The following is a 26,919-nucleotide window of genomic DNA, read 5'->3' as shown; positions in this document are numbered from 1 at the left end:
TCTCTGGGGCTCCCAGGAGGTGACAGAGCAGGAGCAGAGGCACGGGGAGGAGGATAGGGCTGCTCAGCTCTGGATCCCCGAGCTGAGCACATGGACCAGGCAGGAGGAGGCTATTTTTAGGTCCTACCTGCAGGCAGAGCCAGGGCAGCAAGTGCCAGGGGCTGCTCCAGCTCCATCGTCTTCTGTTCCACTCCAAGTTCAGTGCACTGGAGCCAAGAGCAGGCACAAGATGAGTTGCACAAGGAAAAGGAAAACAGTTAATCAACCCAAGCTGGGAGCTGCTGGCAACCAGGCCCCACCATGGGTCACTGGGCTGGCAGCTGTGGCCAGGCCAGCAGCACTTCCCACACTCCCTTGGCCAGCAGGAATTGCCCTCATTGGGGAAAGTTGAAATGGAACGTTTGCTATAAATACCACTAATCCCTGGGGCTGGGGGGAGTGGCATTGGCAGGGCCTGGCAACACACAGGGCCAGGGGAAGCTGCACGCTAGAAATTAATTTAAATCCCAGCACTTCACCCAGCCAGAGAAAGCCCAGCTGCTGCTCCTGGAGCTCCTACTCTCAGGACTGCACCCCGATATCTAAATGTTAAGAGCTTTGCTCCTACAGCAGCCCCATGCCAGGGTCTTATCCCACTTCATCCCACTTCTGTGTCTCCTCTGCTGCTGGTCCAACCTCGAGTGAGTGCAGAATGGGGGGGATTCTGCTGCACCCTAATGGGGAGTGGAGATCTGTGAGCATTGGGATGGTGTGGGGAGCACAACAGGAGCCCCCATTGCCTCAGGCACAGCTCCCTGAGCAGCTGCAGACAGAGGAGCCCCCCCAGCCCTGCTCTGGACTGGCTGCCAGGGCAGCTCCTATCCCTCACAGCACTGCAGGGCCGTGGGTGTCCAAGGGCAGTTGCAGGCAAGGGTGAACCTGTGGCAGGTGGACTTTCAGCAAGTGGTGACCCTGCTTGGCCCCAGCCCGGCTGACTCTGGCTGTCCTGTGGAGATCCATGGCCAGAGCCGGGGTCTTGCTCCCAGCCTCAGGGCTCCTTGCTCTGGGCTGCGCTTCCATGCTAACAGCTCTTTGGTCTCGGTCTCATACAAATAGTGTCAGCTCTAATCCTAGGCAGAGCCAGCACTTGCCTTGCACGGAAGGGGCTGCTCCAACAACACCCAATAAACTTGCTGGTGGATGGCAACAGCATTGCTACTTCTCACCTTCCACCACCATGTCCAGACTCTGGTTCAGCTCAGATGCAAACGGACACAGGACAGGGCCTGGCAGCCACCGCTGGCCTCCAGAGACTGGAGAAGAGACACATCCCATCCTAGAGCTAGCAGTGAGGGAAGGAGCTGGGAGACCTGCCTGCACATTTCAGAGCCAGTCCAAGCCCTCAAGGGCTCAGCTCTGCCCAATGAGCCCCATGTTTGAGGCAAGAGGCTCAATTCCAAACTCTACCTGTCTCCTTTCATCATTTAGCAAATACTAACTCATTTCTGTCCCTCTCCAAACCCCACCATGGGCCCCCTCTTCACCTCAGCAGGAATTAACACACCCACAGCCAACAATACTGAAACTTTGTTTTTTGTTACTAATTTTGTTGTTATGCTGGTCCTGCTGCTGCACCTTGCAGAGGACAGTCCCAGCTCGGCTGGGCTGCCAGTCATCTTCCAACAAAGACACAGACAAGCAGTCAAAGAGCCTGATGGTTTTTTTTTAATCTCAAAGGAGACAATTTACCTTAAAACCTGCCAGAGGGATTTGCAGTACATGGTCCAAAGGTTTCAAGCTCACAGTCTTGAAAATTCCTCTGGTTTCTCATGCCTTCTTTTAAAAACAAAAAAAGGGGGACAAAACAATAAAAAAGCAAATGGGGACTGAGCCTGCCCTTGCTTAAAAAGAAGGAGAATCATTTACATGCACATTTTAAAAATGTAGGGAGAAGGCAGCCGGGCCTATGAGGAAACTGCTGCACAGTCCCAATTCCACTCCAAAAACTTGGTGAAAGAAGGATGAGCACAGCCATGCATACGCCTGCGCACATTCACCCCCACTCCTCACAGAGTGCTTCATTACGCATCAGGGACAGAGAAACTGTCTTCCTCTTGGGGTTTGCGAATCCAGCTGCCATAGCCCAGCTCTTCCAGCGTGCTGAAGAAGCACTGCTTGGCTGCCTGGTATGCTGTGGCTGCCTCCTTGGCATCCGAGTACACAGAGAAGCTCAGCAGGTCTTTGCGGTTGTTCTTTGCACAGAGCTGCTGGAACAGGGTGAACATTTTCCTCTTGGACACACGAGACACCTCCAGCTTCACACTGAGAAGGAAGACAGTGGCAGCAATGAGGGACAGGACACTGAGAAGAGCCAAGAGGACCAGGGGGCTCAGGGAAAATCCCATGGATTTCTGGGAGGAACCGTGGGCTTAGCAGGCTGAGCAACATTCTGTTTTCCTTCAGGAGTGCTTGCTTACGTATCTTTGAAATTCCTCCCTCCAACCCTCCCTGTGTGTAGGGTGCTGTAACAGTGCAGAGTGTACTCCCCACCTCAGAGCTGTCCCCCTTCCCCCAGACAGTGTCAGGAAAAGGCAGTGTCAGGAAAAGGCTCTTCTTACCCATCTACTTTCCCTTTGGTGCCATCCAAGACTTCAACTTCGCTTTCATCAGCAAGACACCAATTCACCGATGACTCCTTCGTCTTGCCTGTCTGCCTTGCAGAGTCATACACGCTGACTCGCCCGACCTGCACAAGAGGGTTCCTTAACCTGGTCCTGCTGGGGGAGTCTCTTGCCCCTTTCATCCCTCACAGTTCCAGCTCACCACAAACTTTCCAGAGCCACAAGGATAAGGTTCTTACTGAGTTGAAGGCTACAGAGGCAACTCTAGTGTCCTTTTTTCCAGACTAAGACATTGCCAGTAACCCCCAAACTGTGGGGCAATACAAAGAGGGCAGGTTCTTGGGGTTGTGCTGTGTAGGGCCGGGAGCTAGACTGGATGAGACACTGTGGGTCCCTTCCAACTCAGGATATCCCTTGATTGTATGATTCTGTGTTTCTGGTCACTAATTCTTGCCCCTGGCTGGAGGGCTGCTGCGCAATGACCCCCCCTGCAGAGCGCCTCGGGCACCCCCAAACCCGCTGGCAAAGGAATGTGGGACAGAAAGATGAAGAGGTGCTATGGCTGCAGTACCTCAGGATGGTTAATGTGGTATGGAGCCTGGAGCTTTTCCTTCAGCGTGTTCCCATCCCTCTCCATGCGGCAGCAGATGGCACGGGTCAAGTGACCCTGACTGTACAAGTAACCTGTGGAGACAGAGGTGAAGGTGTTAAGAAACAGGATGACACAGGTGATGGATTGGCCAAACCCCAAGAACTGCAGCACTGCTCACAGGCTCCCAAAAGCCTACAGCATGTGGATCAGCATAGCCACATGTATCCTGGGTGTGTAAGACAAGGGTTTGTAGACTGCAACATTTCTCACCAAAGACACAAACACGCAGTTTTTGTCTCACTCTCCTAGATCACGTGTCTTCTAAAAATCCAGAACTTTGGAGGGAAACCCATTCTACACACAGTCTAAAATCCATAGACTCCCTTTTCATTTTCAAACAGCTCTGCCAAGAAAGACATTTCAGTCTGTTACTCCTACACCCTCCACAAACTTTGCCATCACACGGGGCAGTGAGACAAGTTGTTACTGCATCCCAGCTCTACCCAGAAAGGACAGAGGGTTTCGCACCGAGTGTAACAGAGCGGAGATAAACTGGCTCCAGGAAGTGTGACAGCAATGCCCCTTGCAAGCCAAGTATATTCCAGCGTAAGATTTTGTCACTGCAGGACATGGTTCGTAACCGTTCCCCATGCTGGATCCCGTCCCATGTGGGCACAATGTCACTCGACTCCACGGGAATGGTACCTTCCCCTGCATAAGAGAAGAAGAAAGCTTTTCTGTATAATGTCAGATATTCAATAAATCAAAACCCCCTCAGCAACTGCACAAGAAACTTCTGGATACCCAGAGTGAACTCAGAAGTCTGACACCAGGTTCAGGACACACTCTGGCATTCAGTATTGGGTACTGATGAGTAATTTTCAACATGGCTGAAGCAGAATGGAACACTACTTGAAAGGGAGGGCACAGAGCTAGGAGCTTTGCATCAAACTTCAGCTGCAAACTTCATGAGCGTGACAGTGAAACAGGCAGAGCTGGGAAGGGAAAGGGACTCTCTCTAAAACCTTCCATCTCCCTCTTTTGGTTCCTGAATGCTTCAAATCCCACAAGAGCACACAGAAAGGGGTAAGGAAGCTCTGGAGCACCAGAAAGGCTCAGAGGAGAGGACTGAAGCCACCCAATCATGGAGGGAGTGATTGCACTCACCATTCTCCACCTTGGTCCGCAGTTTGCCTTGCTTGGGGTTCTCAAAGAGAGGCTGGTGCTGGGGTTGCCCCATCTCGTTTGCCTGATCACTGCAGGATTTATCAAAGAGTGCTCCGTCTCCACATGGTGCTGTGCTAGAAAACAAATCCTCCCTGGTTAGCACTGACTGTAAAGGAAACAGCCAGGGCCAGGGGCATGACAATGCTGCTGATGCCAGTCATTCAACCCCTCCCCACAAACCTGATGTAGAGGTGAAAGGTAACACTGCTCTTTATTTTGAGTTTCTTTCCTCCTGCTTGCTCAAAAATGCTCTCTTCCGCAGAGGAAGGATTAGACGGGTCATACTTCATCAGCTCACTGTAAAGAAACCTGAAAATAACACCATCCTGTCAAAAGGCTGCTCTGCTTCTCAGACAAGGAGTGCTTCAACTGACAGGCAGGGTCCCACATCATGCATGGAAGAGCAGAGACCAAGAGCTGGGGCTGAGGATGCTTGGGAAGCCAATGAACAGTGCTTGATGCACAAAAAGGGCAAAAAAATCCAGATTTTCTGCCATGCAGAGGACAAGCAGTAGAAAAGCAGTATCCTGTCCAGGAAGCAGAGGGAAGCACTGGCAGGAGAAAAGAAGGAGCCCGGCTGGGTGCTGCTTGCATGCATCTGATCCCAGTGTGTAGAAGACTTCAAGGTTGTTAACCAGCATCTTTAGTCAGCAGCAAGTTTGCATTAAATGTAAGCAACCCTGCAGGCAGCTGAATTCAAGCAGTATTAGAATGAGCCCATGATCTGTTTACAGTCATGGGGACTTTTATGGCTGCTCTGGCCAGGGAAAACCCTGAGGTCTCCAACATCGTCTCAAGGACTAAAGAAAAACTGCAGCTTCCCAGAGAGTCCTTGAGCAGAGCCTGTGCAAGGGACTGATTTTGCAAGGAGAGGCAGAGTTCACTCTGCTGTGCCAGAGCAGCCACTGCTGTCAAGATTAACAGCTGAAACAGACAGTAAGCAAGATGCAATCCTGATTCATCACTTCCCAGGGACCTGCCCTCAATGCTTTCCCTTGCTGAGAAATGCAGAGCACAGCGGCAGCACACAAAGGCTTGAAGGAAGCAGCTGATTTTTTTGTTCATAACTGAAGGACAAACATTAACCAAGCAGTCCAGCTTCATCTCACTTCAGGTTTCAAAAACTAAGAAGTGCCACAGTGGGGAAGGGGAGGAGAGGATTCTGCAGTTTAGTTGGGAAAAAGGATTGCTGACTTATCAAAGCAAACAAATGCAGTATGTTTTCCTGACTCCTTCTACACCCAGACCCAGAAAGGCCAGGAGACCAAGCCTGCAGTGGCTTGGCGTGGCAGGAGCTGTGCTCAGGCTGGAGAGCACCCTGCACATCAGCCCAGCAGGAGGCTTAATATTAAGTACATCAGATGCAGCCCTTGGGCTCCTGGCAAGTCTCCCACTCAGTACTTATTTGGGCATCATTCAGGCATGGCCCCTTCTTATCAGAAATAACTTCCATCTATTTAACAACACACGGGTAAACAGTGTCTGAGGATCACAGAATCTCTCAGCACAGCAAAGAACTAGGGGTGTGTTTCAGCTGCACCCCTCCAGAATGGGTGAGCAGGTCCTGGCAGGCCCCTCTCCTTTTCCTTTGGGTTTCCCCTTTTCTCACCTCACAAAGCCTCTTCGAGAAATGATTTCTGCATGACAGTCATTTACTGTCTCCCCCTTCAAGCTTAGCTCCTCTCCTTTCACACAGCGATTACCTGAAACAAACAAACAGAATTAAATAATAGGGCAGGTGTCAAAGTCAAGATGGCTTCAGAGACAGAGGGAGGAAGTCTTAACTCTTGGGGCTCCTGAGCAGCAGCAGCAGCAGCAGCATCCTGCCTATTAAATCATTATCACAGGCAGTTAAGAAAGATAAAGGGACACCACTTTAGGGACAGATAGATTTAAAGTGCCATGAATTTTGGGGGACTGTACCTTCTCGAGGGCTTTTCAACCCATCCCTCCTGGTAGAAGCCTGGCAGCAAAGTAGGGGAGATAAGGTACGCGCAGCTGTGAGGAACTGGGGGATCGTGTGCTGTAGCACATGAGGAACCCATGCTCTGATGCACAGAGTAGCACGCAGCAATGCAAGCAAAGATTAAGAGCAATACAGCTGCAGGCACATTCGCTTTGTTCTCTCTCTCTCTCTCTCTAACCAGATCACTCATGACACCATGTGAGCCCTGGGAACGTTTTGTGCCCTCTCTGAAGAAGCCTACAGCAACAGCCATTTCTGAGCTGTGGCTGACAAGGAAATCTAGCATGGAAGTCAGAGTTCAGTGTGCTGGAAGAAGCTGCTCATACCCGTTCCGATGCTGACCACCACTCCCAAGCCCGTGTTTCCTCTCCGCATGATGACGGCAGCCAGGATCTTGCGCCCGAGCAGGCTGTGCTGGATGCGGGCAGTGAGGCTGTTGAAGCGCTGGTGGCTCAGCATGGCCATCTGATCGTGTAGGGTGCTGCCGCTCACAGGGAGCTGGGATGGGGACACAACAGCACAGACCATGAGCAGGTCACACCGCACAGCTCAGGAATGAGCTAACCTGAAGCACAGCTTTCCAAGCAGAAGGCAGAACACAGAAAACTTTGAGCTTTGGGCAGTGCCATGTCAAGGGGTGGGTGAAGTTCTTCTAGGTATTTCTGGGAAAACCTCATCCAAGGCTGTGAGTTCTGCTTTGGCCGTATCAGAGGCAGCAGCAAGCTGTCTTCCTGGCAGCAAGTGACATGGGCTGAGGAATGGCCTCCTCAAAACGCCAGGGAAAACCCCAAGCAAGAGGGAACAAAACCATCCTGCCCATTTCCAGAGACTCAGCCAAGGAAATCTGTTCCTGGCTTTGGAGGAATTCCTCCTCTAGCTGCCTGTGAGGAGAGTGCACAGTCATTCCCAGTGCAGACCAACTCACCTCCTCCAGCACTGCTGACTGACAAATCCTCCCTGACAGCTTTGCTATTTAGAGCCCCAGCTGCTGTACCCAGTTGTGCTGCCTGGAATGAGGCTTTTCAGAGATCACAACACCCTTAAGTGTGATTTAAATCAGCCCAGGTTTGGGACAGTCATCCTGACACAACCAGGGCTTTGCGTTTATCTGATTCATGAATTTTTTGAGCTGGCACACAATTGGAAGACATAATAATTGAAAGAATTAAAAATAAGCATATTAAAAAATTAAAAATAGTAACATAATTAAAGTAAGTATGTTCCTACTCAGGAACATACTACAGGAACACATTCCAGTAGCTTGTAGAAGAATCTGACAACAATTTAGCCCTAAAGCAGAGGCCCATAGGACAGAAGGGTATGCCTGCGCCCTGAGGAAACATCTAACCCACTTCAGGAAAACCACATCAGATTATCTACAGCCGCAGAGAACAAAGGGATCACAGTTGATTCTGAAGGCATTTTTCTGCTGGAGTAGAAGGAGGAGCATAGACAGGGCTACAAACACAATCCCAACTTTGGCAGAAGATTTACCTCAGTGGTGTTCACCCCTTCCATGTGCTCAGTCTTCTCCGATTCCCCAATGAGGACTCGGAGCGCTGCATCAGCTGCCTCCTGCTTGCCCTGCTTTTTGTTGTGTGCAGTTACAGCTGGGAACCAGCGGCCTCCAACTTTTGCCTGATAGACAAACCTATAAAGAAACCAAGAAACCTGTGGATTTCAGTTCGGTTTTTACATTCTCTAAGTGGAGAGAAGAGGGAATCAGAGGGACAAGGTTTGGCAGAGGCAGCAACTAGCCCTGTTGCCATCTCAAAAGGCATCAGCAATTTTGAGCTTTCTGCCCTTTTTCTAGGACAACAGCAGCAGCACAAAATTTCCTTCTCCCAGATGCTGCTACTTACTTGGGATCATGGGGAGGTCCTGACTGGTCAATGAGTTTGAACTCTGCAGCAAACCCATTGGAACGGGCATACTCCAGCAGGCCACTAACAGGATTGACGTTAAGATACTTGATGAGCTCCCCTACACCCTTTGTTTTCACCACCTTGGATTCATCTGGAGTGCCAATATTGTGCATGGACTGGTCACTGTGGGGCTTCACAGCAGGCTAGAGCAGAGTTAGACAGGAGAAGGATGTTAAACACTGAGCATTTAGCACAGGCCAGGAGCAGCAGCAAAGCTCTGCTCCCCACGACCTTGTGGAGTGCAATCCAGCAGAATAGGAAATAAAAGGGGGGGAACACCCGATTCAAAACACTTGGGTCTTATAAAGAAACCCTTTATACCTGTTCAGGCGAGACATGGGGTACAGACTCTCCAGAAAGAATCTTCACAGCAACTTCTGCTGCCATTTGCTTTGCTCCCTTCTTGCTGTTTCCTACCACAGCAGGGAAAATTTGGTCACCCATTTTCACACAGTAGCTGAACCTGACAGGACATTATAGTACATGAAAAGCGTTAACCATAGGTGTCTCAATCTGGTTATTATCCCCGTCTCCCACTTCCAGGTGTATCCTTCTGGATTATCTCCAATTTATCTGTAATTGTAATCTATTGTGATGGCCCTAAACACTCCCAGTAGAGCACCGCCAGGTAGGGTACAGGACTGGAACCCACTCCTGCTCTGGTAGAAGACACAGCGTCCTTTCTCTGATAAAGGGCATCATTTTGGGTCTCTTTCTGGAACTAGATGTCTTGGATGAGCCATGCCCAGAATCCTTGGATAAGAGGAGCACTCAGCTAGGTCAGTGACAAATCCAAGGATGTGGGCAGCATGCTGAAGGGGAAGGACAGTGAAGAAAGAGTTTCCATCCTCCCTCAAAGCTGACAAGAATATGCCATACCTAGGATCATGAGGTGGGCCTTCCTGAGAGAGCAGCTGGAATTCAATTATGTTCCCTGATTTTTGACCATACTCCATTAATATGCTGATAGGGTGCTTCCCAGGAAGCAGGCTGAGGTGAGCTGCTGCAGATGGCAGCTCTGGCTCCAGCTGCAAAGGCTACAGCAAGAAGATGGAGGAAATCAGCGTCAGACTCAACACTGTTTGAGCAGCCTCGCAAAGTAAAGAAAACGGGACTCACCAATTCTGGTTCTGAGCTGTCAGAGGGAAACTGCTCTTCACATTTAATTCCACCATGCCTTCCGTTCTCCGCTTCACTCATCAGGACCTTCATTGCATTAGCTGCTGCCTCCTGTTTAGCCAGTTTTTTGCTCCCTGCTTCTGCTGGTGGGAATCGGCGTCCATTAATCACTGCCTGGAACTTAAACCTTTGAAAGAGAAAAAATCAAAGGGGTAAATTGAGAGGCAGAAGTGTGGTCTTCTCAGAGTAAGCAAGGCTGCTCTTGGAATTCAAGGGAGAAGAAACAGCAACTTCCTGGCTGGGAGAGTAAACCCAGGCTGCCATGTGCAGAAGACAAAAATACCAAGGGTACCTGAACAGCACTGCATCTGGGCCTTGTTTCATTGCATTTCCAGAGCTGTTCACAACAGAGGAGCAGCTCCACATTTTGTTCTGAAGGAACAGGATAAATTGCCTTACTCCACCACAGGTGCCAGGAACAGGTAATGCCTGCTGTATGCAGGCAGCAGCTCTGTTGTGGCTCCTGCCCAGGAATAAGAAAGCTCAAAAGCAGCGTGCACTGTTTCATTTGCATCTGGTCATTTGGGGTCACTCCTCCCTCTGGCATTCTCTGTGGCTATCCAGAGCATTCACACCATCTTAGAATGGTGCCACCTCACATAAATCTCTTGCCTTTGACATTTCTGCCTCCCCCATTCCTGTGAACTCTAACAAACAAGTTTATCTTCCATCCTCCAGCCCTGGAAACCCGCTTCCAAGGAGAGTGGGTCAAACCAGATCTGGAGCGGGATTATGGTGCTGAACCTATTCAGATTCCTTCTTAAAAAAAACCAAAACAACAAACCCTGGGACTCCATCTTTAGAAATTAGGCCAATTTTCCTGTCTAGCGAATCTATTGATGTACTCCAGTGTGGCACATATGGTGCTTTTCACGGTCTCGCTGGTGCTCAGTAACAGCCACGATTCTGCAAGGGGAAGCAGGACTCCAGAGACTGATTTGGCCAACTCCAGTGTCATACCACATGCTCAGCTCACAGAATCTGCTCTGACCTGCTACAACACAGAAATGTCCAGAGTGGGGCCACCTTGCCTAACTTAAGACACCTGCACCCAAACACTTTGTTCTGGGCTCCCTTTACACCATTTCCAGGGTGAGAGCATCTTGAAAGGCAGCTTAGAAATACCAGTTTCCCCCTATATGATCAAACTGAAGGCAAGTAATTGAGATGGGACCTAATGAAGAGATTAATCCCACCTTCACTGCTCAGAATGAGGAGCAGGGTTGCCACAACTGGGCTACCTGGGGTTAAATTTTAGCCTTGTTTTATTTTTTAAGCTGATGCAAGGAATCAACTAGGCTAGTCCTTCTGAAATGAAAGAAACATTAATAACAGGCCCCTTCAAGACAGCTAAGTGGGTGAACTTAGTTGAAGTGAAATCATTTTAAGGAAAAAGAGCTCAGAAAAGGTAGGACATTTTGTTACCGTGGCTCATGAGAGGGTCCATTCTGCTCCAGCATGATGAAATCACAGTGTTGGTACGTGTACTGGGAATATTCAGTAAGGCCACTCACTGGGTTCTTCTCCCGACAAGCTATCAGTTTCTCTACAGGTGTACATGGAAAAGTTTCGAACTGGGCAGCATAACTGGGGGAAGCTTGAGAATTCATGATGCTTTCTGACTTATCAGGCTGCTTGTTGATAGCATTCAGATTATCTGGGATATCATCTGTGGTCCACTTGCTGTTTTCCGAGTTATCATAATTACTCAAACTGGAGAATTCCAGCTTAGTGTCCTCAGATGCATCTGCTTCTGTGTCATTGACATTTCCCTGACAAGCTTGCCCCAAAAGCTGCTGCCCATTGACTACACTTTCTTCTTCTGATGCCATCACTGCTGGTGAAGCTGCAGTCATCTCCTGGGGACATGGAGGGACAAAGGAAGAGGGAAGACCCGACTCAGGAGGTTTGGGATCTGCCATCTGCATTACTGAGCTGGCCTTCAGCCTCATCTGCATCCTCTTGCGTTTCCTGTCCGTCAGGGACCATCGTGGTGGAGTTGCGTTCTGCTTGTGGACATCTCCCAGCTTTTCCAGCGCGCTAAGAAACGCGTTAACGTCCTTGGCCCTTGAAAACCCAATGTTTTTGGCAAGATTGAGTGCCGTCGTTTCCACCACACTGAACAAGTAGTTGCAGATTTTCTCCTTTGTCTCAGCCATGTCTGGGTCTCCTGAGCCAAGCGTGCTCCGCTCACCTCCTCTGCTCTCACAAGCCAGATCTGTGCAACTGGCACTGCAGTCAGCAGGGCTTCTTTCTCTCCCTGAGCTGAGGCTGGCAACTCTCCACAGCGGCGGTGTCTCTTCCCCTTTGTGCAACTTGCCTTCTCTGAGGAGTTTATACAAAACACGGTTGACCTCTTTCTTGTGAGTTTTAAGTTTACGTGCGAGATCATTAGCCGTGCAAGTCCTCCCCTCCCCAAGCTGCCTGAAAACAGTCAGAATTTCTTGTTCATAGTCCTGCCCAGCAAGAGACAGTCTTTGGAAATTCAGCCTCACAGCATCAGAATCTCTCCTTGAGTTCTCCTGACGATGGTACTGTGGAGGGCAATACCGAGGCGAAGTCTCAACCCACGGATGCTGGCTGGAGAACCTACTCCCTCCAGCCCTGCTGAAGCTGGGCTGACATCTGTCTGCAGGAGCCGGTGCCGCAGCTCGCCTGCCTCTGGTGCGTGACTCCTTGTGTGATCCCCGCCCCTGCAACACAGAGACTTCAGCGTCCTGCTCTGTTAGGAACTGCTGGTGTAAAAAGGTTTCCTGATTAGTTTCTTGTGAGGTACGAGGGTGGTTAAAAAAACCTCGATTAGTGCTGGGGCAGTTATGTCTTGACTGGGTAAGATACGAGCCTCTGCCTCGCCCAGCGCCTCTAATCATAGCGCACTCCTGGGACACACGTGGGAACCAGGCTGCCGATGAGCCAGGAGAGGAGCTGTCACTCACTCACTGCACACTCTCCCGCCCTGAGGAGAAAAAACACAGGAATTCAGAACATATTTACACAACGACAGGATTCCGGAAATGCAGTTTAAACAGCTTCTCAGCTACTGAGGCATTTCAAGTATCTTCTCCCTTGTCAATTTTTTTTCCCTACTTTTCTAGGAGTGTAAATTAGTCCCATAAAAACAAACAGCAAACTTTGGCTGCCCAGCAGAAAACCAGCAGCCCCAAATTGCAGGTGAAGTCAATCACGAGAAGCAGCTTTGTCAGAAGCGGCCCTCTGCTCCTGTTACACTTGATTCCAGCACAGGGCTGGGTGGCCTGTTCAGGGTGCACTCCTGAAACACAGCAAGCTCCACTCCAGAGAGGGGGAGAGAGAGAGAGCAAGAGAGAGAAGAATCTCAGACCTACTTTGCAGTCTGAGAAATGGGGGCATGAGGAGGTGAAGGAGTGCAAGGAGGTGAGCTGGAGCAGCTTGTGTGGTCGCACAGAACAGAGCTGCAACAGGCTTGCAATTATTTTCAGATTCATGGCCAAAACGCTCTGAAATCCCAAGCGTCTTTTTCTCCCTGGACACTACGTGGTCTGTAGAGGTAAAACATCACACGACAGGGGAATGAAAGCAATAACAGGCAGAGAAATTGGATAGGTGTGCAGCTCGCAACAGCATGACAAGTTTGTTTGGATTACAGCCTAAATTTCACTGTATCACACATAGTTGTGCTGCCCTCCTGGGGTACAGGATGCAAGACTAAACTATTAATATGCTTTTTAAAAGTAAGGAATCCAGCCCAGCATATTCTAATTCTCTGATAATACTTCCTGCGAAACTGAGAGGATAAAGACACGGAACATGATACACACTGCCGGGTCCCCATTCTGCCTGCTCCTCCGTGACCTCCTTAAGGCACCTACCGTCCCAAAGATACGTTTTCCCGATGCAAGTCTCATCTTTAAAAAGCTCCCCATCTTCACCAAACACACCTCAAGGCCAATTTAAATTGTCTCTTCATTAAACAACTGCACTCGGCTGCCACCACCGGGACTTGAGTCTGAGTGCAGGGAGGCTGAGCGCAGCGCGATGGGTTCCCACCTCCCCAGCTACGAGGGAGCCCTGCTGCTGCCCCCTGCTCAGTGACCTCGTTTTACAAGTGCTACCTGAGCCAAGGGCAGGGCAGAAACAGGAAGAAGGCTTTTGAAAAAAACGCTCTTACCTCAGTCTCATCCGTACGCTAAATTATTTTATGAGAAAACACAGGGGAAAAAAGAAACCCCGACCCGCAGAACGGAGCAGCACCGAGCAGCCGCCAAGATGGCTCCGAGCTCCCTTTCAGTTTCGTTTCCCGCAGCAGTCGCTCCGCCCCGCCCAGGGAGCTCGCAGCGGGGGCTGGCCGGATTTCGGGCTTTCCCAGACACGCTCTCGGCTTTGGGAGCAATCGTGAGGTTCCTCACCAGCGGCGGAGCCTGGGGCGGGAAGGCGAACCCGGCAGGGCGGCTCCTTGCCTCGGTCCCTGTGGTGATGCAGCCCCGTCACTCACGAGCTGCCGCCGGGACCGGGTCCTGGTCCGCACAAGAGGAGCGGCTGCTCTCCCGCTGGGAGAGGGGCTGCGGGAACACCGGTCACCTTCAGCTACACCCGCAAAGGGGACGCAGGGAGCACGGCAGGACGGCTGCCACCCGCACCCGTGTCAAACCACGCTCCCGGGCCCGCGCATCCGCGGCAGCAGTGACGGCACCACGAGCACGAGGGCGAGGCCCCCGAGTCCGGAGCGCACTGTACGGGAGGGCGGGCTGGGGTACACGCGGCGAGCACCGGGAGTCGAGGAGAACGTTTTATTCTACGCGTCCCGCCCTATGGAGCCCGGCCCCGACAGGGCCCTTGGGGAACCAGGACACGGTCACACCGCACTCCGGAGGCCCGCGGGGCTGCCTGCACTGGAGGCGGCACCGCGGCCTGTGCGGCCCGGGCCCGGCAGCCGCTGCAGGACACGCGGGCCGAGAGGAACCGACCGGGGCCCGGCAGCCGCTGCAGGACACGCGGGCCGAGAGGAACCGACCGGGGCCCGGCAGCCGCTGCAGGACACGCGGGCCGAGAGGAACCGACCGGGGCCCGGCAGGGCCCGAACCCGGCCCGCGGCCGCCCCCTCCGCGCCCCTTTACCTTGCCGCTGGCGCCGCTGCCGGCGCATGGTGATGACGCACGCGAGCCCCCTGCGCCTGCGCAGGGCGGAAGGTGCCGCGCGGCAGCCATCTTTCCTCGGGGCAAAGGGCGGCGGCCATGTTTGCTGCGGGCAGCGCCGGGCTGTGCCGGTGCCCATGGCGGGGGCTGTGGCTGTGCCGGGGGCTGTGCCGGGGGCTGTGGCTGTGGCTGTGCCAGGGGCTATGCCGATGGCTGTGCCGGTGGCGGTGGCTGTGTCTGTGCCGGCGCCGCGGGCCCAGCGAGGCCCAGCTCGCCCGCTCCGCTCCCCCGGCTGGAAGGCAGCGCCAGGGCCGCTGTGTCCCAGGGCAGCACCCGCCGCACCGGGAGCGCTCGCCTGAGGCGGCGGCGCGCACCGGTGCTACTGCCCACGCGCCTCAGATGCCGTCCCCGCACCCCGCTGGGCCAGCGCGTGCGCCCTGCTCGTCGCCGCGTGTATCGGTGTCCCCGGTGCCCCGCGTGAATCGGTGTCCCCGGTGCCCCGCCGTGCCAGGGTGTCCTCGGGACTAGGGGGCTTCTCCCCTCCTCGATGGCCTGCCCCCGCGACCCGTGGGACACCCATTTCCTATGGGCCCTCCATCTGTAGTGGGGTTCTGCTGTGTCCTTTGGGGCCCCCTTCTCCCTTGGAGCTCCCTTATCCCCCTGTGGTCCTCACCGTGGGCTCCCCCAGCGGGGCTCCTCTTTTTCCACAGGCTTCCCACTTCCTGTAGGACTCCCCTCATCCCCATTTTAATCCATTATTTTAATGCCAGAGGTGCAGCAAGTCACATCCCACCCTGTCCCAGGTTCTTTCCAAGCAAATGGAGACATTCCCTTCCCTAATCCCAAACCAGGCACAGTCCTTGCAGCCTGTGGATCCTCACTTTCCCAGGCAAACACCATCCGGATCGTGTGAGTTGGAAAACTACCGTCAGAGAACAGATTGTTCCTGTCTGCTGCTCCACCACGCTCATCAATAGCCGTGTGTCATTTGCCATCTGGCGCAGGGATCCCAGCAGGCGCCGTCCAGGAGCTGCGCCGGCACTGCCGGGTTCACACAGCTCGGAGGCTCTCTGGCTTGGAGCAGCACCTGTTGGGCAGTGGGCACTGTGGTGTTTATACTGGTGGGTATGGATCACAACCCAAAGGCTTGGGAACAAGCTATTATTAGGTGCATGTATGGACCAGCCGTGGGGCTCGGGTTCTTCTTCCAGGTAACAAGTGACAGAACAAGAGGAAGTGGCCTCAGGTTGCACAAGGGCAGGTTTAGATTGGACATTAGGGGAAATTTCTTCATGGAAGGGGTAATCAGGCACTGGAACAGGCTACCCATGGAGTCACCATCCCTGGAAGTGCTCAAAAATGGAGTGGGTGTGGCACTTGTGGATATGGGTTAGTGGTGGCCTTGGCAGTGATGGGGAATCAATGGCTGGAATCAGTCTTTTCAGTCCCAACAAATCTGCAATTCTATAATTCTGCTGCTGCAGCACAACCAGTGAACAGCTATCACATCCAGGACCATCATCTGGGAGTCCCCAGACCCTCTTTGGCCATGTGGTGGGTGTGGAGGGAGCTGGGAGGGATGGGCATGGGTTCTGGATGAATTTTAGGGGTCCATCTGCCTGCATTTGTCCATGAATGGACAAAACATACAAAGACAAGCTCTTCAGAGTACCCTGGTCCTCACCAGCAGCTTTGTGCGTCCCAGTGGAGTGGTAGCTGTATGTGCCTTCAGGTGAGGACCCTATACCCACCGTGGCCTCTTCCCTGCAGCTTTCCAAAGGCATTTCAATGAACCTGGTGTAGTGGCAGGGTGTGGAAATGGTGAGTCAGGCCCTAGAATTGCCTCAGAATAGACTCAGCTGCTGCTCGTGTTCAGTGGGGGTCATGGATTGTTCAGGGTTTGGGGTTTTTTTTTCAGATGATGTCTGGATTTAGAGATTTTGGGGATTGTGTGTCATAGTGTGGTTTTGGTGTGGGTTTTATTTCTGTAATGGAGAGACTCCTTGCCTAAAAAAGAACCCTGCATACTCACTGAAGTTGTCACATCTTTGTTCCTAGGAGGATCTGGGAGCACAAAGACTCCTGCCTGGGATGAGGCTCGTGGCAGACCATCAGACATGGGGGCCACAGTCCACATAAACAGTGTCTCCCACCCACTGCACTGAAGAACAAATGACTCCACAGCACACAGAGCACACAACTACTGACTCCTCAATCTGTTCTTTTCCTTTTTTTCCACTCCATTTTAGTTGCTGGTGATCACTCCCAAGCTTTGCCCCAGGCTCGGTGGATGTGATTCATCTTGGCTGCTGTGAAGATGGAATGGGAAGGTTCCAGCACTGCTGTCCACTGCCTTGGTGTGACAGGCTGCTCATGAAATCATGTGTTGCCAGCACTGTGGGGCCATGTATCCTTTTGAATTGCAACGCCCTATATGTGACAAACAGCCACTTCATCCGTACAAGCTCATTCTCCTTTCTCCTTCTTTACGGGAAATTGGCAGACTCCCAACCTGTTTCCATAGGAACAGGCTGGGAGACCAGGAGACCTCCAGCTGCTGAAGTCCCAGCATTAACACAGCCATGGCCATAAGAGAAGCTCCTGCAGCCTCTGGAGATCGCGGTCATTGGAAAACGAGTCAATTTGTGGTGGAGATAAGGAGCTGATAACCAGCTTACCTGATGCTGCCTGGCTGATTTTAGTGGAGGATAGAGAAAGTTCCATTACTTGCCCTTGGATGGTGGGACTCATCCTGCTCCCCTGCTTTTTGGGGACTGCCCCAAACCTCCCACTTTCCCTGAGCAGAGGCTTCCCCGCAGGATGGCAGCATTCACTAAACCTCCAGCGTCAGCCAGAGATGCCTCAGGTGTCTGCTTTGATTTGCTTCCCTCTTATGAAATGAAAAGAGAGGAAATAAATTGTGGCACAGCTCCCCCGCCTGACTTTCTGCTCAGATGCCAGTTCTCAGCTCAGGCTATTGTTCTGCAGAGTTTCATTTTAAACTCCCTTATTACACACACTAAAATATCACTTCCTTGCTCTTGCAGGCAGCCTGTGCCTACAGGAGAGATTTGCACTTCTTAATCAGCTGATGGTGGTTTCTAGGGGAAGGAAGCCCTGGGAGTGGTGGTTTATCACCTGCCGTGCTGGTGTCTCATCTTCTCTGCCCCAGGGCCATGCTGTGCTCTCACACTACTGGTAAGAGTTGCAATTAGGGTTTGGCCTCCTTGCAGACGTGCCCATCAAACACTCCAAGCTCCTCATATGTGGAGTGAGGAACTGGGCTGAGCTGGTTCCCACCTCCTTCCAAGCGTTGCACTTTCTCCAGTCTGGCTGCAGATGTACAGCTGGGAACCGACATGGAAAATCTCCATAACTCCAGAGCATCAGTTCCCCTAGGAGGGAAAAAATGCTTTATTTTCTTCTAATGGATTTTTATGGTAGCTATAAACATGGAGTAGATAATGCATGGGAGATGGTGCCCCATTCTGAGCCTGCAGCCTTGGTATGGGCACCAGAGCAAGGAGCTGCATCCCAGAAAGGAACTTCTCCTGCTTTGCTTCTATTGCTCCCAACAGACAGGTTCCCACGTGGGGAAGCAGCAGAGCTATCCAGGGAATTGCACAAGCTTTTGCCTTGCTGCTGAGCGAAGGAGTGAACCTGAGCTTTGGTACAGCCCCAGCAGCTGCCATGTCTGTGGCCACAAGACATCAAGCAGGAATTACTCATCCTGAGAGCTCCCAATGTGGAGCAGAGGGGAAGGGGAACTCCCTACACCTCTGTCTGTGTGATACTCATCCCCTCAGGCATCAGTGTGCTCCAGGGAGGGACAGTATGCTCCCATGGCTCAAAGCTGCAGTGGAGCCCAGCAGTGAAAGGCAGGTGGGCCTGGCACATCTGCAGCAGAAGGAGCCGGCACACTGACTCCCACGGCAGCTGCAGTGGTGGGAAGCAGCATGGTTTTATTCTGTCTGGTACAAAAGGTACCCTTGAAAAAAGGCAGGAGAAGGCAGACTGTGGCTCAGCCACCGGTATGGCAGGACATGCCACATGAGCATGGCCTTCACTTTAAGTTCTTGGATGCTCAGGGGCTCTTTTCATGTGGTTTTAGAGCCGTCATGGCATGTAGGGTCAAATCTTCCCTGGAGTGGGCTCCTTGGGCTCCTCCCTCTCAGTGTCATGATGGCCAGGGGCTCCTTCAGCTTGGAAAGGAGCTGTGGGGAGACTGGCTGCTCAAAGCATGCTTCAGATGTCCATCTCTCTTGGGCTGGTCAGCCTCTCCCTTACCAAGGTGTTGACTCAGGTGACGGCCAAAGCATTGCTGCAGGAGGTCAGACAGGGACCCTAGACAGACTGCAAACCACCCAGCTTGTTCTTGGAGGGGGACTAGCGAGGAGAAGAGGGTTCTTTTCACTGCTCTTAGCACATCTGATGCAGTGGTTCCCAGAGTCAATCAGCTGAATTAATGAATCCTTCCTAAAGCCAGATTTCAAAGATCTTCCTAGTACGTGTCAGTTGACATGGCATTAATACTCCCTTCTGTGACCTTTACATCACCATCCAAGCCCAGGTTCTCCTTTTTGTCCTTTCATATTTAATCTTAAATCTGATTTATCTGCAAGAGGGCTTTATCATGTGCTCAGACAAATCTACAGGATTTCACAATCCATCCCTGAGGCAGAGCCATGGGTGGGAAAAGCATTGACCTGAGGATAAAAGCATCACATGCACCCTGGACAGACCTCTCCACTACTACTCCCTTGCCACTCATCACCACTCCAGTACCTGATTGTTACCTGTGTTGCTTGAGGTACTTGCTGACCCCTCCTTTTTCTTCAATCTCGGTGCTCAACAAACTCTGGGGACTGCCCGAGGCAGCAGCCACTGCTCTCCACCCCTCTTTATTTATGTGCTATTGAGCACAGAGAGACTAATGGACAGGGAAAAGCCTGGCACAGCTGGATCTCCGAAGGACTTCCTTGCATGTCGGACTCCTTCATGCCTCCCATGAGATCCCATTACTCCTCTTTCACTGCTTTTTCTTTATTTGCTGCAGATCTTTTTTTTTTCCATGCGGCGCAAACTGACTGCTGCTGGAGTCAGTGCCATGTGCTGATGGAGACACAGGAGGGTTGGCTGGAGGGAGTAATGGATGGCAGAGGAGATGCTGGTTGCAGATCACAGGGACATGTACAGCACTGTAATTGGTTGGCTTGCACAGATTTCCTTCCAAACAGCATTTTTTAATCTAAAAGAAAGCAAGAAACTGGAACATGTCTTGCTTCATTCATGGCTTCCCTGGAGGCAGCAGCTGCACGTTAAGGAAAAAAGAGAAGGAGGAGGAAAAAATAGTCAGAAGCACCAGGTGGCTGAATATCTTGCAGCTTAATTGATTCCTCTTTAATTAGAACAAAACCTGTTGCACTCAACCAGCATTCAGTGCCAGCTTTGGAGAAAGCAGCATCTTCCCTGGCCCTGTACCAGCACAGCTTGGCATGGAGGGAGGAGAGGAACCTTAGGGAACCATGCGAAGCTGACAGTGCTTCTTCCACACCTGGGAACTGGGGCAAACTCCAGCTCGTACAACTTTCTTCAAGGCAGCAAGAGCAGGATGAAGGGGAGCCAACCATGTCGGTGTCTGTTGCACACTGAGCTGCAGCAAGGGGCTTGGCTGGGATTAGCTGGAGTAACTGAGACTTCACAGGGATTTCTGTGCCTGTGCCTGACCTCACTTGGGAATTGCTCACCACTTCTCCCACAAATCCAGTTATTTTTAAAATGGGAAAGAGCTCAGCTTCATTTGCAGTGAAATGGCTTCTCTGCTTTTTGCCTCTTAAATTTTGACTGGATGTCCAAACCCTTGCATGGCTGCAAACCCACCTGCAGGGCTGTGTTTAGCTCTGGGGCCCCAACATAAGGACATGGAGCTGCTGGAGAGATTCCAGAGGAAGCCACAAAGATGTTTTCATGGCTGGAGCACCTCTGCACTGGAGACGGGCTGGGAGTTCAGCCTGGAGAAGAGAAGATTCCAAGGAGACCTTAGAGCCCCCTCCAGTGCCTAAAGGAGCTCCAGGAGAGTTGGAAAGGGACTTTGGTCAAAGGGCTGGAGGTACAGGACAAGGGGGAATGGCTTCCCACTGCCAGAGGGCAGAGTTAGATGGGATACTGGGAGGGAATTCTTCCCTGTGGTGGTGGAGAGGCCCTGGCACAGGCTGCCCAGAGAAGCTGTGGCTGCCCCATCCCTGGAAGTGTGCAAGGCCGGGTTGGACAGGGCTTGGAGCAACCTGGTCTAGTGGAAGGTGTCCCTGCCCATGGCAGGAGGTAGGACAAGATGAGTTTTAAGGTCCCTCCCAGCTCAAACCAGTCTGTGATTCCATTCAACCAGGTTCTGCACTGGCTGGTACAGGTTAGGTGGCAATGTCAAACCTCATCCCCTGCAGCACCTGGTCACATCTCAAGTGCTTTTGGCAATGCCACCTTATGGTTTTAATTCTTTGGTCCTTGTGACATGTGCAAGGGTTTCCCCTGGTGCAGGGTGGCTGTGGGGGCTCTCCTGTCCCCTCACAGCTTCTCCCCAGCAGACCCAGGAGCTGCACTGCACTCCTGGCCCTGGGCTGCTAGTTCTACTGAAATATCAAGGATGAAGTGACAACTTGTCTGCGGGTTTTGTAGGAAAGCCCCCACCACCAACTGGCTTGTGACGGCTGCTGTTGTTCCAACACAGTGACTGCTCCCCAGCAGGAAACCCCAAAATAATCATTTAAGTAGCAAAGTGTCATTTTCCAGCCCATCCCTGCTGAAAAACCATTCTTATGGTGCGAGCACAAGGCCAGCAGTCTCTGGGAAACCAAGATGACTTCTTCCATCCATTTAACATGTAAAGAGACACAAATGCTATTAACACTAGCCTGGCCTCTCATCAGGCAGCCCCATCCTTTGTGGGTGCTCCCAGGAATTACAGGGAGAGAAGAGGAAGCCGATATGCAAACACTGTGGCTGAGCAGGAAGCTCAGAAGGTAAAAAGCATCCTGCCAGCTCTTTCATGCAGCCCCAGCCCTGCTCTCAGCACTGGGCAGGGGACCTCGCAAAAGTGGCATTGTCACAGGCTCCAGCGGTTAACTAATCCCATTGGAATGGCCTGTAGCCAGAGCTGGAGCATCTGTCTGGGCTTATGAGGGCTCAGGAGCTGTTTTCAGGGTGCTAAGCTGTTCAGCTGATGTTACCCACACTGCTTGGAAGGCGCGATCTGGCCTGCAGACCTCACACCGCTGCACTGACAATTAACAGTAATGAATGAGCCCGTTGGTGCCAGGAATCCCAGCGCTGGCTAGATGAATTAGCAGCAGAGCAGCCTTAATTTTACCTTGGAAAAGGAGCATATCCATGATGGAAATAGCTACAGGACAGCTCCCCACCTCATTTTATCTCTGTAGCAAGTGCAGGAGAGGGTTTCCTGAATGTTTTTCTTCCTGAGTTCAAGAGCTGGGGGACCTGATCTGGGTTGCCCAGCTGGAAGCCACATCTCCTCCTCCCTCACCACCCACCCCACCCCCTTGTAAGCAAAAGCTTCTCTGCAGGGAGTGAGACTCCCAGCTCCTGACTGGGGAAATGCCAGCATACAGAGGTCGTAGCTCAGCACCAAAGCAGTTGCCTGCCTGATCCGAAGCCCCTGTTCCCTGCCTCCCCCTCCCTCGCCCCCAGGAGCTGTCTCCCACATCCTTCTCACTCCCAGCAGGCAGATGCTGATTCAAACCTGTGCCCTGTGGAGCTGTTTACTTGGATTTTCCTCTCCCTTGTGGAAGGCCAGTAGTTCCCCACTGTTTATAAAAAGTTCTACCTGTGAGGGACTGTTTAGCAAAACAATAGCTATTTTCTTTTCTTCCCCCCCCCCCCCCCCCCCCCCTTTTTTTTTCCTCTTTTCCTTGGAAGTGCACTTCGCCTCCTGTCACTGCACATTCCAGCGCTGCTGCGGGCACATTGCATGGGGCTGGGTAAAGATGCCCAGACCTTCACACCAACGGCATCCTTCTCCTTCCTCTCACTCCTGGGACTGGGAAAGTGAAGGGCAGATGCAGGGAGGTGGAGATCTATGCTATTGTTATTATTACCTTTCTCTTTGGAGAAGCTTTAATCCTGAGCCATTAATAAAAATGGATTTCATGCTGCACATAAAGACTGAACACATTTTGCATTGCCTTCATGGGCAGTATCAGAACTACAGCTGCCTTTGTACGGCGGGGCTGTGCTGCACTAAGCCATTAATACTGGAAATTAAGCTCCAAGGATTTAATGACCTATCAGAGAGTCCCCCAGACTGCTGGAGGTATTTTTAGGATTTAGAGGTATTAGCTCAAAACTAAAAAAGCCCCATCTATTGATTCATCACAATTCAAATACTGCCCCTCACCTTCCTCCTCCTTCTTCTCTGCTGGCTCCACAAAACCCATAGCCATGTTTAGCTAGGGGAGCTGTTCCTGTTGGCATCCTCCTAGCCCACATATGGGGATGGAATTTGGGGCACCAGACCCTCAGCCTGCCATCTTCAGAGTGAGCTGAAGCCAGCAGTGCCCCATTGCCAGGCTCTGAGCAAGGCTCAGAGTGGTGCTCATTGGGAAAGGATCCAGCTTCCCCTTATCTTAACCAATGAATTAACTTTGGGAAAGTTATTTGCACCCCAGACAAATTTTATCATTGTTTATTTAGAGGTGAGGGATGAACTAGAGGGAGTAGCCCAGCTCTGATTTTGAGCAGAGTTGGGTGAGCATGGGGAACCTCAGTGCAGAGCCAGAGGAAAGAGCATCTGCCATGCCATCAACCTCCTACACTCCTTTCTTGAGCCACAGCCCAAGAACATGGGAACCAAAAATCCTTTTTGGGAGCAGGTCTGGAAAACCTCTCACTGCTCCCATAAAACAAGGCATCTGGGGGTTCCCCCTGGTTTTGCAAAGTGCCAGCAGCTCTTGGCATGGGGGGTCCAGAGATGTAATCCTAGTCTCAGCTTCCCTTTGCACAAGGGAACAGGGATGTATTCCCTTCACTGGGGTCTTCCCAAACTGTGCAGATGGACCCTGAGAAGCACAAAGCTGCTTCCTGAGGATGAACAGGACAGCTCAGCACCACCGAGGGGAATCACTGGACCCAGCACACCCCTTGTGGCACCAAGTCTCACTTTGGCAAGGGGTCCCTGTGTCAGGAATGCCTCCAACATTGCTCCACTGTTGGCCCCAGTGGCAGAAGGAAAAGAGCTCTCACGGCTTGTGGAACAGAGGGTCTGAGGCACTGGCAGCAGTACGTATAGATCATATATTTGTGTGTGTAACTCTGCACAGAGAGCTGCATCCTTACACACCGCACAGGTAAATACTTCTAGATACTGACCTCTTCAGATTAAAGTCCAAGGCACTTTTTACAGTGAACAGGTTAAAGCCATAGTTTAAAACATGCCTGTTTCTGGGTACAGCTCAGGTTTATGGCAATGCTGTGGGGACGGGCTGTTGTCATATAGGCCAGTCCCCACTCCTGTCCCCCAGCTGAGAGACTGGCCCTGAAGGAGGAATGTAAGCCTGGGGCTGGATCCTGACCCCAGAGACATGCAAGCAGCTCCCACTGGCAGGTGCATCGGCAGTGCCGAGACCCCGGCGGGGGAAGAACACTTTGGGCGGAAGAAGGAGCAGAGCTGGGTGCACAGCTTGCAGCACCCAGAGCACCAGGGCTCCCAGCCAAGAGCACCCACTGGGCAGGTTGTTCTGGGCCCTGCCTGGTGTCTTGTGGGGCTCTGAGGTGGCTCATCCCATAGGGAAATAACTAATTCCATGGAGAAGCTTTTTCTCTCTCCTGCAAAAGCCCCTCTCTACAACCTTGAACACTTTAGATATCTTTTGGGAGGGAGCTCAGAGTCAGGTGGGAAGAAGCTCAGACCAGTACAGAGCCTGGCAGCAGAATCTTCCCCTTCCCAAACTGCTGAGCAATCGCCGCCACCGCCCCCCCCAAACATACCTGGTGGCCATGGCACAGGGCTCTGAGCTGGCTAGGAGATGCTGGGCAGGAGAACCCCAAGGGAGAGTGGTGCAGAGGACCAGGAATCCCCATGGGAGCCCCAGACCTAGCTGGCAGTAGCAGAGGCTCAGCTCTGGTCTCAGAAGAACCAGCCTCTTTCCTCCATCAGAGCTGGTTCCTGCAGGGAGATTTCAGGTCGGGGGTCCAGCAAGGAGCCTCCAGAACTCATGGCAGCTCATTGCTGCTAGGGCTGTGCTGGGTTTGACTGTCCTGGAAGGGTGAGACCTTCCACCAACACAGCTCTGACAGTGGTAAGAGTGACAGCATGGCAGTGACTGCAGCTCTGATCAGGAAGGGCCAGTGTAGGGACTTTTAGACTTTCTCTGGACAAAAGCAGCAGGAATTGGTCCCATAGGTGCTGCTCATTTCCAGGTATGTCATGCTCTGTGTGTGAAGACTGGTCAGGACGAAGTGTGGCTGCCAAAGAGCAGCTTAAGACTTATGATCCAGTAGGGATCAGGTCCAGCAGCTCAGGGGCTGGAGGTAAGGAAGTGATGCTCTCTGAGGCTCAAGGAGTCCATAGAATCACAGAATCACTGAATCACAGAATGGTTTGGGTTGGAAGGGACTTAAAGCTCATCTCGTTCCACCCCCTGCCACGGGCAGGGACACCTTCTACGAGAACAGGTTGCTCCAAGCCCCACCCAACCTGGCCTTGAACACTTCCAGGGATGGGGCAGATACAACTCTGGGCAGCCTGTTCCCAGCTGGAAGGCTGAGACAAAGTAGTCCCTGCAAACTCATCTCATTTCTCTTTCATGCTCAGGGTTTTGTCCTCCTATGCCATCAATACCCTGCAGTTGAGCAAAAGCTGCAGCTCCCCAGTGCAGGGTGTGAAATGTGAACTGGACATGGCCCAGTCTCTTGTCTCAGGTAACAAATGAAAGGACAAGAGAAGTGCATGAAAGTTGTGCCAGAGGAGGTTTAGGTTGGATGTTTGGAAAATTTCTTGTGTGTAAGTGTGGTCAGGCTCTGGTACAGGCTGCCCAGGGCAGTAGTGGAGTCCCCATCCTTGGAGGAATTTAGAAGATGTGTGTGTAGCACTTGGGCACATGGGTTAGTGGTGGGCTTGGTGGCGCTGGGTTAACAGTTGGACTTGATGTTCTTAGAGGACTTTTCCAACCTTAACGATTCCATGATTCCATGAAAATATACTCCACACCACTGCTTCCTCAAGAGCCTCTGTCCTGGAGGAAAAGGGGAAATTTGAGTGGAGTCCCTCTTTCAGCTGGAAGAGACAACCTGGGGGGGATGGCTTTCCAGAACCTGGGAACAAAGGGGAGCCTGGCCTTTCCCTAGGGAGAAGCAAAGCTCTGGTGCCATTGGGCTACACACAGATCCAGACCTGCTAGAGGTCAGCTTCCAAGTAATGGGAATGAATACAAGGGGGATAAAGGAAAACGACTCAGGTTCTGCACCTCTCCCTGCCTCCCTGTCCCCCATCCTCACTGGCAGTAGTAGCTGTACTCAGAAACAGACATTTTTGGCAGCAGCCTGGCATTGCTGCCTGCTAACAACCATGTTGGGTACAAAACCATAATTGAAAGTTACCATAACCATCATAATATAGCAATATATTTCATAGTTAAAATAAACTATTATGCTTTCCCCTATCATTAAAAAAGAAGCGAGCAGTACAGAGGCAAGATGCAAACCCAGGTCAAAGCTCCTTAAGTCTGGACAGAAACATCCATGAGTTTGCAGAGAGACCGTTGAATTTTTCTGGTATTTCTAGGATAGTTCCTTGCAGGCGGCGCAGGAAGGAGAGTCGTGGAGCAAAAAAAGCCCCCAAGACTGCCAAAAATGGGACTGGCTGGGTTAGGTGAGTCCTGGAGGGACATTGGGGATTGGCCCCATTGGAGTGTGGGGTCAGATGCTTCCCAGCTGCAGGAGGTTGGCATCTCTTTGCGATTTTCCTCTTGTGCTGTTCCTCCACCTTGGTAGCCGATCTCAGCTCTTCTCTCTGTCCCTTAGGGTATCCAAAGTGATGATCTCAGGTGTGTGGATAGGACTGGCTGGGGAGCATTTACTGGAGCTGTTTACTGGAGCCGTGCCAGCCCAGGCTGCTGGTGACCAAGAGCTGCCGTCAGGGAGCAGGGCAGCAGCTCTGGGTGGGCGCGCCGGGCTGGATGGCACTGGGGGCTCCCCACCACGCCTGCCCTTACCGTGGCCTCGGGGTGGCTCTGCAGTCCTGGCAGCGGGGCTGGAGGGGGGTTAGTGTCGGTGCTGGCCACTGTGTAGGGTGCCCAGGGTGATGGATCAC

At 52.1% G+C, this 26,919-nt stretch overlaps 1 protein-coding gene and 1 long non-coding RNA gene across 3 annotated transcripts; one reads left to right on the top strand and one right to left on the bottom strand.

Annotated features, from left to right (window-relative positions):
* Window positions 1–1,681: 1,681 nt before the first annotated feature.
* ADAR (adenosine deaminase RNA specific) lies at window positions 1,682–14,672 on the bottom strand. 2 transcript variants are annotated; one of them, XM_032093504.1, is made up of 15 exons: window positions 14,583–14,672; window positions 10,915–12,445; window positions 9,430–9,616; window positions 9,190–9,347; window positions 8,632–8,773; window positions 8,248–8,453; window positions 7,880–8,036; window positions 6,712–6,883; window positions 6,029–6,122; window positions 4,600–4,728; window positions 4,360–4,493; window positions 3,721–3,903; window positions 3,172–3,284; window positions 2,598–2,725; window positions 1,682–2,301 (listed from the first exon to the last, which is right to left on the bottom strand). In XM_032093504.1, exons 2-15 carry the CDS (start codon window positions 12,357–12,359, stop codon window positions 2,061–2,063), a joined length of 3,489 nt encoding a protein of 1,162 aa, XP_031949395.1. In that variant the 5' UTR covers window positions 12,360–12,445; window positions 14,583–14,672; the 3' UTR covers window positions 1,682–2,060. The 2 variants fall into 2 exon arrangements, with proteins under 2 accessions (XP_031949395.1, XP_031949394.1); XM_032093503.1 differs by lacking the exon at window positions 14,583–14,672 and adding an exon at window positions 13,637–14,442.
* A 1,211-nt stretch (window positions 14,673–15,883) lies between these two features.
* On the top strand, window positions 15,884–22,767 carry LOC116436405. Its single transcript, XR_004237004.1, has 2 exons — window positions 15,884–17,466; window positions 17,648–22,767. It is a non-coding gene; the product is annotated as an uncharacterized LOC116436405 (long non-coding RNA).
* The last annotated feature ends 4,152 nt before the right edge of the window (window positions 22,768–26,919 follow it).

Source organism: Corvus moneduloides, chromosome 29 (assembly GCF_009650955.1).
Source record: "Corvus moneduloides isolate bCorMon1 chromosome 29, bCorMon1.pri, whole genome shotgun sequence".
Lineage (NCBI taxonomy): Eukaryota > Metazoa > Chordata > Aves > Passeriformes > Corvidae > Corvus > Corvus moneduloides.
The sequence above is the reverse complement of the archived record's forward strand: the minus strand, read 5'-3'. Positions and strand labels throughout refer to the sequence as shown.

Bases quoted from the DNA above. Each gene is read 5' to 3' on its own strand.
- ADAR (XM_032093504.1), bottom strand. From the start codon at position 12,359: ATGATTAGAGGCGCTGGGCGAGGCAGAGGCTCGTATCTTACCCAGTCA. The intron at 8,454-8,631 runs GTATAAAGGGTT...ACTCTGCTCTAG, and splicing joins CCCATGTCTCGCCTGAACAG to CCTGCTGTGAAGCCCCACAG. The intron at 6,123-6,711 runs GTATGAGCAGCT...TGTTTGTTTCAG, and splicing joins GGTGGTCAGCATCGGAACGG to GTAATCGCTGTGTGAAAGGA.